The 16,194-nt window shown below is 40.7% G+C and overlaps 1 protein-coding gene across 1 annotated transcript in view; it reads left to right on the forward strand.

Moving 5' to 3' along the window:
- The window catches only part of SLIT3 (slit guidance ligand 3), a 761,836-nt gene that overhangs the window by 102,839 nt on the left and 642,803 nt on the right, over positions 1-16,194 (forward strand). The window contains exon 3 of the mRNA XM_075856411.1: positions 14,515-14,586. Coding sequence (XP_075712526.1) covers positions 14,515-14,586 — 72 coding nt within the window. The remainder of the gene's footprint in view (positions 1-14,514; positions 14,587-16,194) is intronic.

Here is a 16,194-nt window from a genome sequence, read left to right on the forward strand (position 1 = left end):
GGAGCACCTAGAGGATTTTGGGGTCTTCTTTTTATTAGAATATATTTTAGCCACCATGTCCGGTTTGAAGAAGTCTTTTGATGCCAAAACAAAGGAAACACCCCCAAAAAAGACCCCATTTTGGAAACTATACCCCATGAGAAAATCATGTAGTGAACATTTTGATCCCACAGGTGTTTCATAGATTTTATTAGAATTTGGACCTGAAAATGAAAAAATTAAGTTTTTTTTTCCAATAAGATCTAGTTTCAGCTAAAAAAAAACAAAACAGCCCCGTAACATTTGTAAAGCAACTTCTCTGGAGTACGTAAATACCCCATATGTGGGCATAAACTGCTGTTTGGGCACATGGCAAGGATCAGAAGAGAAAGAGCGCCATTTGGCTTTTAGAGCACAAATATTGCTGGATTGGTTTCTTGGCACCATATCGCATTTGCAAAGCCCCTGTGGGGCCAAAACAGTGGAAACTATCCAAAAGTGACTCCATTTGGGATACTACACCCCTTGAGGAATTCATCTAGGGGTGTAGTGAGCATTTTTACCCCACAGGTGTTTCATAGATTTTATTAGAATTGGGCAGTGAAAATAAAAATGTGTGTTTTTCTTCAATAAGACGTAGCTTTAGCTAAAAATGTTTCATTTTCTCAACAAATAAAGGGAAAAAAAGGAACCCCAACATTTGTAAAGCAACTTCTCTGGAGTAGGAAAATATCCCATATGTGGTAATAAACTGAAGTTTGGACACACGGCAGGGCTCAAAAGAGAAGGAGCGCCATTTTGGCTTTTGGAGCACAGATTTTGCTGGATTGGTTTCTTGGCACCATGTCGCTTTTACAAAGCCCCTGTGGGACCAAACTGTGGAAACCCCCCAGAAGTAACCCCATTTTGGAAACTACACCCCTTAAGGTATTCACTTAGGGGGATATAGTAAGCATGTTAACCCTATAGGTGGTTTTAGAAACACCCTACATGTGGCCCTAATTTTATGCCCGGACATTCAACCAGGCTCAGGAGTGAAAGAGTACCATGCGAAATTGGGCCCAATTTGGCGATTTACAAAGTATTGGTTGATAACTGCAGAGGCTCTGATGTGAAATAATCTAAGAAACCCCTGAGAAGTGACTCCATTTTGGAAACTACACCCCTCTATGCATTTATTAAGGGGTGTAGTGAGCATTTTCACCCCACAGGTCTTTTCCACAAATAAATGCGCTGCGGATGGTGCAAAGTTAAAATTTAAATTTTTCCCTAGATATGCCATTTCAGTGGCAAATAGGTGCGGCCAATGCATTAGTGCCGTGCACACGCTGGGTTATTTCTATACGCACAAAACAGTTCAAACCGGCTATAATATCAATCAAATTTAATCCCTGATAACGTACTCCATGAACCTGGGGTACTGAAACGCGTTGGATTATATTATTTGTGGCAAGGGTTTCAGAGAAAGTGTATATTATAAGGAGAGTGCATGATCAGTGGGTGGATACACGTACTAGCACCTACTGACGCCTCTCATCTCTGACCGCTTGCTTGTGCCTGTACTTAGGATTTATTGGGCTTGAGAGCCAGCTTTTACAATATCATTAATAAAGAATTAGTATTTTAATCGTTCTTTCAGGCTGTAATTAACGCAAATATGTCGTGTCCAGCTTGTGCCACTGGAGACACACCCCAAAAATTGTTAAAAGAGTTCTCCCGGGTATGGCGATGCCATATATGTGAAAGTAAACAGCCTTTTGGGCATACTGTAGGGTTTAGAAGGGAGGGAGCGCCATTTGGCTTTTAGAGCATGGATTTTGCTTCGTAGTAGTTTTGTTTGAGTATTGCTGGTGTTACACTGTGAAGCAATCCTTTCTGCACAGGCCAGTGTCACACTGATAAATGGTGTCCTTTCTGATACCCCCTTTGGTCCACACTCTGCACATTTGCAGTTTGGGGAATTTTTCTGTTAAAGCGTTGTCCTGGTTTAATACGGGCACCCTCCCTTCCAACAGATATGTTTTGGCCCTCCCCTTCCTGGTTCCCTAATTTTAGGGCCTTGATAAATCGCCTTTTGAAACAGAAGAATAGTCCCGCTTACGACGTACTATTGCGCGTAGCGAGTGAATATGTTAAAAAGGTTTTGATAAATAGTGATCTTTTGCACGTTTACACATTGTGAAATTTAATTTATTAAAGGTTCATACTAGTTTTAGCAAATAAAGTGTATTTGTTGTTTATTGAAAACCTTATTGAATTATATCATCTACTTTTCAAGATCTCTGCTCTTTGTCATTGAATTGGGAAACTTAATTGTTCCAGAGGTTGAATCTGTCCTGGTCAGGTGCACAGCTTGTTACAATAGAGAGCTTTAAAACGGCATATACATAAAATGGAATAAAATTTGGAATGACAGAACAATAGAAGGACCTGGGTCTGGTTAGAGGTAAGCTAAGCAGTAGTTCTAAATGTCACTCAGCAGCTGCAAAAGCAAATAAGAGTTTAGGGTGTACAAAAATAGAGATAAAAACCTGTGATTTTAATGTAACTGTCACGTTGGGTGTGTGGACCCACTGGGCTGTACCGCCTTGACGGTATGGCAGCTGGCCAATAGGGCGCAGGTCACAGTCTATAGTTCGTATAGTGTACCTGTGGCAGTTCGGACAGTAGCAATGACAGGCTCGGCTGGGACTTAGGCAGCTTGCAGACATCAGGCGTGGTGTAGCAGGTCAGGCGTGGAATACAGCACAGCACGACTACAGCTCAGCATGGCACTTGACCAGGTAGCACGGGATACAGGTACAGGAACGGTGAACGCTGGGAACTGGGAAACACTAGGAGACCATTTGCTTAGACAAACTTAGGGTATGACAACAATGCTCAGGCATGGAAGGAAGGGGCTGGGCCCTTCTTATAGTCCAGGGTACTCATGGGCTAATTTTGACATTTAACTCCGGTGCGTGCGCTGGCCCTTTAAGAGCGGGCACGAGCGTGCGCGCGCACATAACAGGACCCGGCCAAGGTAAGCGGAGGTGAGCGCTGGCGTCTTCTGAGGAGGAGACTGGGGCCAGCTCTCGCAGACCCATGGCTGCGACCGTCAGGCAGTGAGTGAGCCTGCCGGCCCGTGGCCATGGACATGACAGTAATATTACCCCTCTATAAATCCCTTATAAAACCAATTCTGAAATAGGGGATTCCGTTTTGGGTTCAATATTGTAAAAAAAAAATAAAATAGGAAGGCTAGAGAGGGTTCCAAGACGGATGACTAGGTTATTAAATAGGATAGAAGGTCTGTTTTACAATGAAAGGCTAGAAAAATTGAGCTTGTTCAGCTTGGAAAAAGGTTGCATTAGAGGTGATCTTATTAACATACAATATATGGAAAAGTATTGGGACACCTACACATTACAAGTACAAGAGCTTTTATGCCATCCCATTCTAAATCCATTAATATGGAGTTGGTCCCACCTTTGCAGCTAAAACAGCTTTTATTTTTCTGGGAAGGATTTCTACAAGATTTTTGAGTGTGTCTGGTGAAATTTTGCCCATTCATCCAGAAGAGCATTTGTGAGGTCAGACACAGATATTGGACGAGAGGCCTGGCTTGCAATCTCCATTCTAGTTCATCCCAAAGGTGTTTGATGGGGTTGAGGTCAGGGCTCTGCGCAGGCCTATAAACAACGTCGCCCAACCATTTCTTTATGGACCTTAATGTGTGCGCTCAGGCCCAGACATGATGGAACAGAAAAGGCGTTCCCCAAACTGTCCCCACGAAGTTGGACGCATACAATTGTCCAAAATGCCTTAAGCATTAATATTTCTCTTCACTGGTTGAAGCATTATCACTCCTCCTCCAAACTTTACAGTTGGCACAATGCAGTTAGGCAGGTAACATTCTCCTGGCATTTGCCAAACCCAGACTCGTCCATGAAACTGCCAGATAGAGAAGTGTGATTTGTCATGCCACAGAACACAGGACTGGACTGAGGTGTGGAAAAGTAGAGTCGTGCTTTACACCACTCTATCCGACGCTATTGTCCTTGGTAATGTAAGGCTTGCATGCAGCTGCTCGGTCACACATTCCATGATGTTCCTGACGCACAGTTTTTATTCTGATGTTAATGCCAGAGAAGGTTTAGAACTCTGCAGTTACTGAGTCAGCAGAGCATTGGTGGCTTTTATGCACTATGTGCCTCAGCACTCTGCGACACCGCTCTGTAACTTTATGTAGTTTACTACTTTATGGCTGAGTTGCTGTGATTCCTAAACACTTCCACTTTGCAATAATTCATATAAAACTATAGAGCAGCCCATTCTTTCACAAATCTTTGTTAAGGCAGACTGCTTGACTAGGTGCTTGATTTTATATACCTGTAGCAATGGGACTGAATGAGACTTCTAAATTCATTGATTAAGGCCGGATTTACACGAGCGTGTGCGTTTTGCGCGCGCAGAAAACGCGGTATTTTGTGCGCGCAAAAGGTACATAACAGCTCCGTGTGTCAGCAGCATATGATGCGTGGCTGCGTGATTTTCTCGCTGCCGCCATCATTATGACACTGTTTGTATGTTTGTAAACAGAAAAGCATGTGGTGCTTTTCAGTTTTCATTCATAGTTTTGACTACTGTAGCGCGCATCGCGCGGCACACGGAAGTGCTTCCGTGTGCCTGCGCGGTTTTCACATACCTATTGACTTCAATGGGTGCGTGATGCGCGAAAAACGGGCAGATACAGGACATGTCATGAGTTTTACGCAGCGGACACACGCTGCGTGAAAATCGCGAACAGTCTGAACGGCCCCATTGACTAACATAGGTCCGTGTGAGGCGCGTGAAAATCACGCGCGTTGCACGGATGTATTATACGTTCGTCTGAATAAGCCCTTAGAAGTATGTCCATATAGTGTTTAGAAGTATATGTGTGGTCAATACAGACAATTGGCACAGAATTTATTAATTCCTAGAACTGTACAAAGCACCAGTGCACATTCTTTACCTGTGGAGGAAATGTGTTTTCTAGATCTCTATGTAGGAAAGGGTTCCTTACAGTTAGTGGTTTAAACCATGAAATACCATACCTCAAGATGAAGTAATGGCAGATACAATGATAGCATTTAAAAAAGGGCTACATGCTTATCTAATGGCATTGAAGGTCATTGTATAAGGGCTGGAATAATGGCGGGTTTCACTTGCTTTTGTCATCCACCATTACTACCTCCTTTATAAACAGGGTCACTAGGGTTATGCCTAGTTCCCCTACCTTTTTCTTATACAAACGTTAATCTACTTGATTTGCTGCTACGTAAGTGTATACGACTCAGTAAATACAATTGTATAGTGAATAAAGGGTAATATTTATTACTAACAATAATCACACTTGCATATCAAATACACCAAACACAGAAAACAGAAACTGATCACAGTATTGTATCAGTATACCCCAATACATAAAACACTTCCCTTTACAGTCATCAATAATTTAACATTGAATTATATACAATTGATATGAGAAAAGTTGAATTCGATGGACAGGTGTCTGTTTTCACCCTAAATAACTATGTAACACTACTATAAAGAGCCATGTGCGCCCATCACATGATCAGGACAGATTGTTTGGAAGTAAACAATGAAGGTTCACATACAACCAGAAGTGATATTGAAGACTGAGAAATTAATACACCAAGAATATTAGAAAATGTAATATTTTTTTTTATTATACAATGAACAAGCTTTTTACGGAGGTCGGAGTAATCCTTTAATCAACAAATTAGAATACCAGGTGTGTTTTTCTTTTATTCCACCTATACCCGTCATGCTTGAGGGACATTTTGTGATAAATTTTATGCAGTTGTAAATGCTGCAAAGTAATAATTCTTTCAGAAATAGAAGCGCTAAGTGCTTTTTGTTATCAATTAACAAAATGCAAAGTGAATGGACAGAAGAGAAATCTAAATCAAATCAATTGTGTAACCACCCTTTGCCTTCAAAACAGCATCAATTCTTCTAGGTACAGTTTCACACGGTTTTCGAAAGAACTCGGCAGGGAGGTTTGTCCAAACATCTTGGAGAATGAAGAACAGGCCTTCTGTGGATGTAGGCTTCCTCAAATTCTTCTGCCTCATGTAATCGAAGACAGACTCAATGATGTTGAGATCAGGGCTCTGTGGGGGCCATATCCTCACTTCCAGGGCTCTTTATTCTTCTGAAGATAGTTCTTAATAACAATGGCTGTATGTTTGGGGTGGTTTTCCTGATGCAGAATAAATTTGGAGCCAATCAGATGCCTCCCTGATGGTTTTGCATGATCGATAAGAAACTGCCTGTATTTCTCAGCATTAAGGACACCATTAATCCTGACCAAATCCCAAACTCCATTTGCTGAAATGCAGCCCCATACTTGCAAGGAACCTCCACCATGCTTCACTGGTGCCTACAGACACTCATTATTGTACCGCTCTTTAGCCCCTTGGCGAACAAACTGCCTTCTGTTACAGCCAAATATTTCACATTTTGACTCCTCGGTCCAGAGCATCTGTGCATAGTTGAGTCACTTGGCCTTGTTTCCGCATTGAAGGTATGGCTTTTTGGCCGCAATGGTTCCATGAAGACACTTTCTGGCCAGACTTCTCTGAACAGTAGGTGGGTGTACATGGATCCCACTGGTTTTTACCAGTTCTGAGCTTATGGCACTGCTGGACATCTTCCGATTTTGAAGGGAAGTAAGCATGATGTGTCTTTGATCTCTCTGCATTGTTTCCCTATGGTCCTTAACCCCTTCCCTCTTTAGCCACTTTTGACCTTCCTGACAGAGCCTCATTTTTCAAATCTGACGTGTCACTTTATGTGGTAATAACTCCGGAGTGCTTCCACCTATCCAAGCGATTCTGAGATTGTTTTCTTGTGACACATTGCACTTTAAGTTACTGGAAAAATTTGCTCGATATGTTCAGTATTTAATTGTGAAAAACACCAAAAATTAGCGAAAAATTGCAAAAATTAGCATTTTTCGCAATTTAAATGTATCTGCTTGTAAGACAGGCAGTTATACCACACAAAATTGTTGCTAATTAACATCCCCCATATGTCTACTTTAGATTGGCATCGTTTTTTGAACATCCATTTATTTTTCTATGACATCACAAGGCTTAGAACTTTAGCAGCAATTTCTCACATTTTCAAGAAAATTTTAAAAGGCTATTTTTACAGGGGCCAGTTCAGTTGTGAAGTGACTTTGAGGGCCTTATATATTAGAGACCCCCAAAAAGTCACCCCATTTTAAAAACGTCACCCCTCAAAGTATTCAAAACAGCATTTAGAAAATGTCTTAACCCTTTACACATTTCACAGGAATTAAAGCAAGTAGAGGTGAAATTTACAAATGTCATATTTTTTTGAAGAAATAAATTTTTAATACAATTTTTTTTATAACACCGAAGGTTTTGCCAGAGAAATGCAGCTCAATATTTGTTGCCCAGTTTCTGCAGTTTTAGGAAATATCCCACATGTGGCCGTAGCGTGCTACTGGAATGAAGCACCGGCCTCAGAAGCAAAGGAACACCTAGGGGATTTTGGGGCCTTATTTTTGTTAGAATATATTTTAGGCACCATGTCAGGTTTGAAGGGCTCTTGCAGTGCCAAAACAGTAAAAATCCCCCAAAAGTGACCCCATCTGGGAAACTACACACCTCAAGGAAATTATCTAGGGGTGTAGTGAGCATTTTGACCGCACAGGTTTTTTACAGAAATCATTAGAAGTAGGCCGTGAAAATTAAAATCGACATTTTTTCAAAGAAAATGTAGGTTTAGCGATTTTTTTTTTTCTAATTTCCACAAGGACTAAAGGAGAAAAAGCACCGCAAAATTTGTAAAGCAATTTCTCTCGAGTAAAACAATACCCCACATGTGGTAATAAACGGATATTTGGACACACGGCAGGGCTTAGAAGGGAAAGAGCGCCATTTGGCTTTTGTAGCTCAAATTTAGCAGGAATGATTTGAGAGGCCATGTCATATTTACAAAGCCCCTGAGGGGACAAAACAGTGGAAACCCCCCACAAGTGACCCCATTTCGGAAACTACACCCATTGAGGAAATTATCTATGGGTATAGTGAGCGTTTTGACCCCACAGGTTTTTTGCATAAATTATTGGAAGTAGGCTGTGAAAATGATAATCTAAATTTTTTCAAAGAAAATGTAGGTTTAGCTAATTTTTTCTCATTTCCACAAGGACTGAAGGAGAAAAAGCACCACAAAATTTGTAAAGCAATTTCTCCCGAGTAAAATAATACCCCGCATGTGGTAATAAACGGCTGTTTGGACACACGGCAGGGCTTAGAAGGGAAAGAGCACTATTTGGCTTTTTGAGATCACATTTAGCAGGAATGGTTTGCGGAGGCCAGGTCACATTTGCTAAGCCCCTGAGGGGACAAAACAATAAACGCCCAAAAAGGGACTCCATTTAGGAAACTACACCTCTTGAGGAATTCATCTAGGGGTGTAGTAAGCATTTTGACCCCACAGATGTTTCATAGAATTTATTAGAATTGGGCAGTGAAAATAAAAACAGTCCTTTTTTATTCAATAAGACGTAGCTTTAGCGCAAATTTTTTCATTTTCTCAACAAATAAAGGAAAACAAGAACCCAACATTTGTAAAGCAATTTCTTCCGAGTATGGCAATACCCCATATGTGGTCATAAACTGCTGTTTGGGCAAACGGCAGGGCTCAGAAGGGAAGGACCGCCATTTGGAGTGCAGATGTTGCTGGATTGGTTTCTGGGTGCCTGTGGGCCCAGAACAGTGAAAACCCCCCAGAAGTGACCCAATTTTGGAAACTACACCCCTCAATGCATTTTCCTAGCGGTGTTGTTAGCATTTTAACCCTGCAGGTGTTTAGTAGAAATTAGTGTGAACTCGATGTTGCAGAGTGAAAATGGGATTTTTTTCCACAGATATGCCAATATGTGGTGCCCGGCTTGTGCCACCATAACAAGACAGCTCTCCAATTATTATGCTGGGTTTCCTGGTTTTAGAAACACCCTACATGGGGCACTAATCTTTTGCCTGGATAGTCGACCAGGCTCAGGAGTGAAAGCGTACCATGTAAAATTGAGGCCTAATTTGGCGATTTACAAAGTATTGGTTCACAACTGCAGATGTGCATAATAATTTGGAACACGGTGTAGTAATAATCAGGGCATAGAAGGTGTCAACCAACAGTCACAACAGCACATTCACAATGTAATCGAACATGTTTGTAACCTGACCCCGCCACCACCCAACCCCATCATCCACCTATAAGGCATATTACACCGCAGTCTCAGGAGCCTCAAACAATGTATGTGGATCTTCTCAAGTTTGTATGGGCACATCCTATTGAGATACAGCTTTTGATAAACCGGTATAGATTTTATTAATAAGTTGAGGGCAGTGCACCAGACTTGTACAGGCCGTGGCCTTTCAAGCCATAATCATAATTTTCTGGCACAATATAAGGTAAAATGGAAAAAAAAAAATATTTTCATAACCGATTCATTCATGAGACCCAAGAGACAAATCTGGGGAGTGAGGTTTTGAGGGAACTCAAAATGATCATGGAGGAATTCAACCACCTCCGACCAAAAGGGTGAGATCTTGAGGCATGACCACACACAATGGTGGTACGTTCCCTCTGCAGACTGGCACTGAAAACAGGAGTCCGAGGTAGATGCCCCAATTCTCTGGAGTGTAATAAACCAATGTAAAAAATTAGATTGTATCAAAAAAATCTCTTGCACTCACTACAAGGAAAGTTCTACTTCCCTCCACTCCTCCGTCAGATCAGGAATATTTCCATGCCACCCAGAGAATGCCTTATAAAAGGGTCTATGCCCACAAGATTGGAGGGTATAAGTTTGTGTAAGGGGTTTAGAAATGTTCGGGGATACTAATATATCTTTCTGGCATTTTTGAAAATATAGAGCGCATCCGATAAAATGTGTGACATTTTCGGGAACGGAAAAATTACCCAAATACAGCATGTTATAAATGTGCCCTGTACTTTTTTGAGACTGTTCTTTACCTCTTAACGACCAGGCCCTAAGGAGGACCTGTCATCTCTCCTGACATGTCTCTTGTATTGCCCATGAAATAATAACTTTTGAGCATCTGTTTTTCTAGAATTTTATGTTGTGCCATTCTTCTTTTATTCTTTTTAGAAATTTATAAGGGTATGTTCACACGGCCAAATTTCAGACGTATACGAGGCGTATTATGCCTCGTTTTACGTCTGGAAATACGTCTCAAATACGTCGTCAAACATCTGCCCATTACTTTCTATGGGTAGAACGCTGTATTGTCCACACGACGCGTCGTACGGCAATTACGACGCGTAAAATTACGCCTCGTAAAAAGAAGTGCAGGACACTACTTTGGACGTTTTTGGAGCTGTTTTCTCATAGACTCCAATGAAAACAGCTCAAAAAACGGACGTAAAAAACGCAGCGAAAACGGCGTGAAAACGCTGCGAAAAATGCCAGTTGGTAAAAAAACGTCTGAAAAGCAGGGTCTGTTTTCCCTTGAAAACAGCTCTGGATTTTCAGACGTTTTTGTTGACTACGTGTGAACATACCCTAAACCTACAAGACAGTCTCACACTCCGCACAAATTGTATAAAAAAAATAACGATTACTTTTTTAGTTCACTATATAATAAAACACACACAAGTTAAAAGGACATCACATACAAGAAGTGTGGTATCATTGAGGGTATAAACATGCCAAAAGTCACCCAGTATGCAGGATAAATGTATTCGGCCAGGTTCCCACCAGGCGGATACGCTGCGCAAAAATCACATGGCGTGTCTCACCTGGAGCCCGCAGTACATTTAGTCTGAAAAATCGCACCACATTGTGATGTGTTTTTTTTAACTGAATATCCACCGCGGAAGAAAGACGTTCATACTTGCCCCCTCCCTCCTCTGACGTCCGCTCCAGCCTCCCTGGAAGAAGTTTCAGGCCATGTGACGCTACAGCCTGTGATTGGCTGCAGCGGTCATATGGGATGCAACTTCATCCCAGGAGGACGGACTGCAGGAAGAAGGAGGGCGTTCTGGGTAAGTATGATTTTTTTTTTTTCCCGTAGTTGCGATTTTTGCGATGTAATCGCTGCGGAAAGTTACAACACTTGGCTTTCTGTTGTGAGTTATGCATTCAATGGGGAAAACCTGCAACGTAAAAATCAACAAAAACGCAGCATTAATTTACGTGCTGCGGAATTAAATTCTGCACCGCAGGTCAATTTATTAACGTTCACGCTGCGTTTTTTTTCCAGCAGCGTAGGCATGAGATTTTCTAAATCTCGTCCACTTTGCTGCTACTGTATATGCTGTGGAATGTCCGCACTCAATTCCGTTGTGGAAATTCCGCAGCGTTTACGATACGTGGGAACCTGGCCTTAGTGTTTTACAGATTATCAATACAGGCTATGCTGAAGAACCTTGAGAGTACACTGTGCGAGCAATAAAGTAACGATCACTGCGGGTTATGCAAAGTAACTAAAATAAATTGCTTTGTGCAATCCTTATATGTGCTTAAAGAGGCTCTGTCACCAGATTTTGCAACCCCTATCTCCTATTGCAGCAGATCGGCGCTGCAATGTAGATAAAAGTAACGTTTTGTTTTTTTCAAAAACGAGCATTTTTGGCCAAGTTATGACCATTTTTATATTTATGCAAATGAGGCTTTCTTAAGTACAACTGGGCGTGTTTAAAGTTATGTACAAGTGGGCGTGTATTATGTGTGTACATCTGGGCGTTTTTACTTGTTTTACTAGCTGGGCGTTGTGAATAGAAGTGTATGATGTTGACGAATCAGCATCATCCACTTCTCTTCGTTAACACCCAGCTTCTGGCAGTGCACAGACACACAGCGTGTTCTCGAGAGACGAGACGAGCGAGCGAGGACACATCGGCACCAGGCGACAGAGGCTACAGTTGATTCTGCAGCAGCATCGGCGTTTGCAGGTAAGTCGATGTAGCCTCTGTCGCCGATGTGTCCTCGCTCGTCCGACACGATGCAGGACCTGGGGCAGGAAGTGACGTCACGCTGCACGGTTTTAATTTTTTTTTTTGGTCACTAAAAATAATAATTTGATTTAGTTCTTAGGTAGTTGTCTAGCTCATCTACGTCAATTCGTCGCGTCAGTTAGTCAGTGTCAATCAGCATCAGTTAGTCAGCGGCAATCCGTTATCAATGTCAATCCGTAGCATCCATGTCAGTGAGCGTCAATCCGTTACTGTCAGTCGTGTCCCTTGTCAGTCAGCATCAGTTAGTCAGCGTCAATCCGTAGCGTCCGTGTCAGTCAACGTCAATCGCGTCACTTGTCAGTCAGCCTCAGTGTCCGTTAGTAAGTGTGGTAAGTTTTACTAAGTGTTACAAAAAAAAAAAAAGGTATGAGGATTTGAGGTATCCTATTGGATCACAGCCTCCTCAATGCCAGCGTCGTTCATTGTCTGCTTATGCTTCAATGCCGGCAACATTTACTTCGAATTCATGCTATTCCTAAGTGCTCATACGCTGGCCGCCCTGAAAAGGGCGAGCAGCGCACGAGCAGGGAGGAATAAGCAGCATTCCATGGAGCAGTGGGGTGAAGTTTGGATCATGCTCGCTCCATACATTGCAGGTGTCAGCTGTGTATCACAGCTGACAAGCTGCTCTGACGGCTGGGAACAGCAATCGCGCTGTTCCTGGCCGTTTAACTATTTAAATGCCACGGTCAACAGCGACCGCGGCATTTAAACCATTAGAAAAAGGGGGCGGCCCCTCCAACAGACCCCCTGCAAAGCGATCGAGAGGCACCGATGGTTGTCATTGCATGCCCGGGCCCTAATGAAGACCCCCAGGTCTGCCTCTGCTAAGCCTTGCCTCTGGCAGGGCTTAGCAGAAGCCTGTAAAAATGACAATATAGTGCAATACATTTGGATTGCAGTGTATTATAGCAGCGATCTTACTATCGCTGGTTCAAGTCCCCTAGGGGGACAAATATAAAATGTGTAAAAAAAATAAAAGAAGTTAAAGAAAAACAACTTTTTTTTTTATATTTTTCCCTAAGCACAATGTAAAAAAATACAACAAAATATAAAAAATTGGTATTGCCGCGTCTGTAAAAGTAGTGTAAACTATTACAATATACCATTATTTAACTTGCACGGAGAGACAGAACAATTTTTTTTTTTTAACAAATATTTTTTTCTTTGTAAAAGTAGTAAAATATGAAAAAAAGCTATATAAATTTGGTATCACCATAATCGTATTGAACTTCAAAATACAGTTAAGTTGTTGTTTTTACCGCACGGTGAAAGACCTAAACAAAACCCAAAAAACAATGGAGGAATTTAGTATTTTTCCAATTCCACCCCGCAAAGAATTTTTGTTCCATTTCCCAGTACATTATATGGTACTTTATCTGGTGGCATCAGAAACTTCAACTCCTCCCACAAAAAATAAGCCTTGATACCACGCCATTGGCGGAAAAATAAAAAAGTATGTAAGACGGGGAGTAAAAATCTAAAACGTAAAAACGAAAATTGTCTGGGTCTTTAAAGAGTTAATGCTTGAGAGTGCCCCCACTGGATTACCGTGTAATTTAAAGGGGTTAAACTCCAATCCTGTGCATTGCCGCGGGAGCCTGGCTATCGGTCGCGGCAGAGCTTCTGCAGCGATTGCACGTAGAATCAGATTGACGTACATGTACAGCATTCTACGGAAATTAACCCTCGCAGATGACGTACATGTACGTCATTCTGCGTTAAGGGGTTAATATATAGGTTTTATATAAGTGATATATAGGTATTACATGAATTGGTGCATTATTTTTGAGTAAATCCTGACCGTTACACAGAACTAAGCTGTAAGGTCACATGTCATGTTACTCAACTTTTTCAACTGTGAAATGTCGATAAAATGTGGAATTTCCTCTAAACACATCATCTGACAAAAGTTAGTAGAAATGAATGGGGCCTCAGTGCTTGAGATAATGAAAATCAATACAACCTGTTCACCTTGGAAACCCATATTCACTGAGGTCTATGGTAGAGTAGCTCCTTGACATCCCCTCCAAATATGTTCCTCCCCATAGCTGCCTTCTATATCATCATAATGTAGTTGCACTTCCAGCACAAAAACCAACAAAGACATTCCCTCCGTCACTCTATTGTTGTGTTATTCTGAGCCCACTTAAAAAGTGCTTTCGTTGTTCCGTACAACAGAAAAAAAAGTTTCTGTTTAGCCCATGGGTATGTCACAGAATACATTTGGATACGTTTTTATGTTATCCAAACATATCCTTATGACCCAGCCAATAAACGTGATGTAAAATGGGCCTAAGCCTAAACAGTTCTACTACTGTTCAACATTCAAGTGTCATCCCTATAAATTTACATCATTTGAATACTTTACTTGCAAAAAATTGTTCAAGCATTTTTCTTATACAGTTTATGTTCAGATATTAAAGGAAAAAAAAATTATTTATTGGATGACTGAAATGCTTTTTGTTTTAGGCACTTGGAGGATAACCAAATCAGTATCATTGAGCGTGGAGCATTTCAAGACTTAAAGCAATTAGAACGAATGTAAGTATCTATTAATCAAATTGATAAAAAAAAAAATAAGGATTTTAGATGCAGATGCTCAAAAAGAAAACCAGCTGTAATGAAAAAGTCTATTTGAATATAAAGGGTAGTAAAAAAAAAAAAACATAAGTTGATACACAACAACAATGTAAATTGTCATAGGGTAAAAAATATATATTTCTTCACACTATTATCAAAAATAAAAGAACGTTCTAGGACTACTTTATAAGATGGGAATAATCCTTTAACTCTTTAAACTTTTGTTTACTCTTCAACCATCTTCTAGTCTGAGTTGGAAAAAAGGGGACTCTATGAGATCCTCCAGTTTTACATGTAAACCTTCAAAGTCATGGATTTTCACCGCGATACAGGCCAATTAAATCATGTTCCATATAGAGTTAAGAGAAATATTTTGACTCCCCTAAAAACTGTATCATGTAAAATGACCATCAAGAACGGTCATGGAACATAAGCTACAAAAATACTTAAAAGCTATGTCCACATTTTAAGTGGTGTATAACCTGAGCTCATCTGGCCACACTCATTTTGATTTTTAGAAATGAAATGGTGAAAACCTCTTAGTTTTTTAAATAGTACGGTGAGAACCTGTTTAATGATGATAGGTATTTGTAACTTTAGATATTTTTAATGTAGCTTTCCCATTTCTACTCTGTTCTCCCAGTCAGGACCTATCCACATCACAAAGGTCCACCACGTTATCAACATTGACTTTCAACATAAGCAACAATTTTCATAGGTATTGCTATCCGTTTCAGATATAGCTTTGGAAGTTCTGAACGTCCGGTATCCAACACCTGTGACATCAGAAAACCTGTCCTCTATTTCTGAAGTTTTGACTGACACATAATGAATCCTCTGTTCACAGGGTAGCAGTGGACTCATAAAGTCATATATATTAAGCCTTCATCTACCTCTCATCATAGCAACATCTGGAATCATTTTCATATTTATTCTATATATATTTTACATTTAATGATCCTAACTTAGGGTGAGGCAAGGTAAAAGCTATGTACTCATTGTGGCTATTTGTTACTGTCAAACATAAACCTAAAACAGATTAAGAACGACTGTCATTCAATCCAACAGTGGGAATGGGGGAATAATGTGCTATCTGAGATAAAACATCATCATTCTCTTTGCCAATATGTTCTGTTAAGATGAAGGAAATTCCTTAGTGGTGATAACACATAAAAAGTATCCTGACAAGCAACACAAGAAAACAACATAAACCAAGGATTAACTGCTCAAGTATTTCATAGCCCCCCACAGCTTTTTATAAATCTTCAATCATATTGTCAGCACTTCAAGATGTTTTGTACGTAGCTTCAGTTGTGTTCACCAATTGATGTTAATAATAATATTAATTTACCCCTTCCCAGCCCAGTCACTTTTGGACTACCTGACAGAGCCCCGTTTTTAAAAACGGACACGTCACTTTATGTGGTAATAACTTTGGAATACTTTTACCTATCCAAGCGATTCTGAGATTGTTTTCTCGTAACACATTGTACTTTGTCAGGGGTAAAATTTGGTCGATAAGTTCATTGCTTATTTGTAAAAAAAAACACCAAAATTTGGAGGAATTTT

Source organism: Rhinoderma darwinii, chromosome 3 (genome assembly GCF_050947455.1).
Source record: "Rhinoderma darwinii isolate aRhiDar2 chromosome 3, aRhiDar2.hap1, whole genome shotgun sequence".
Classification (NCBI taxonomy): domain Eukaryota; kingdom Metazoa; phylum Chordata; class Amphibia; order Anura; family Rhinodermatidae; genus Rhinoderma; species Rhinoderma darwinii.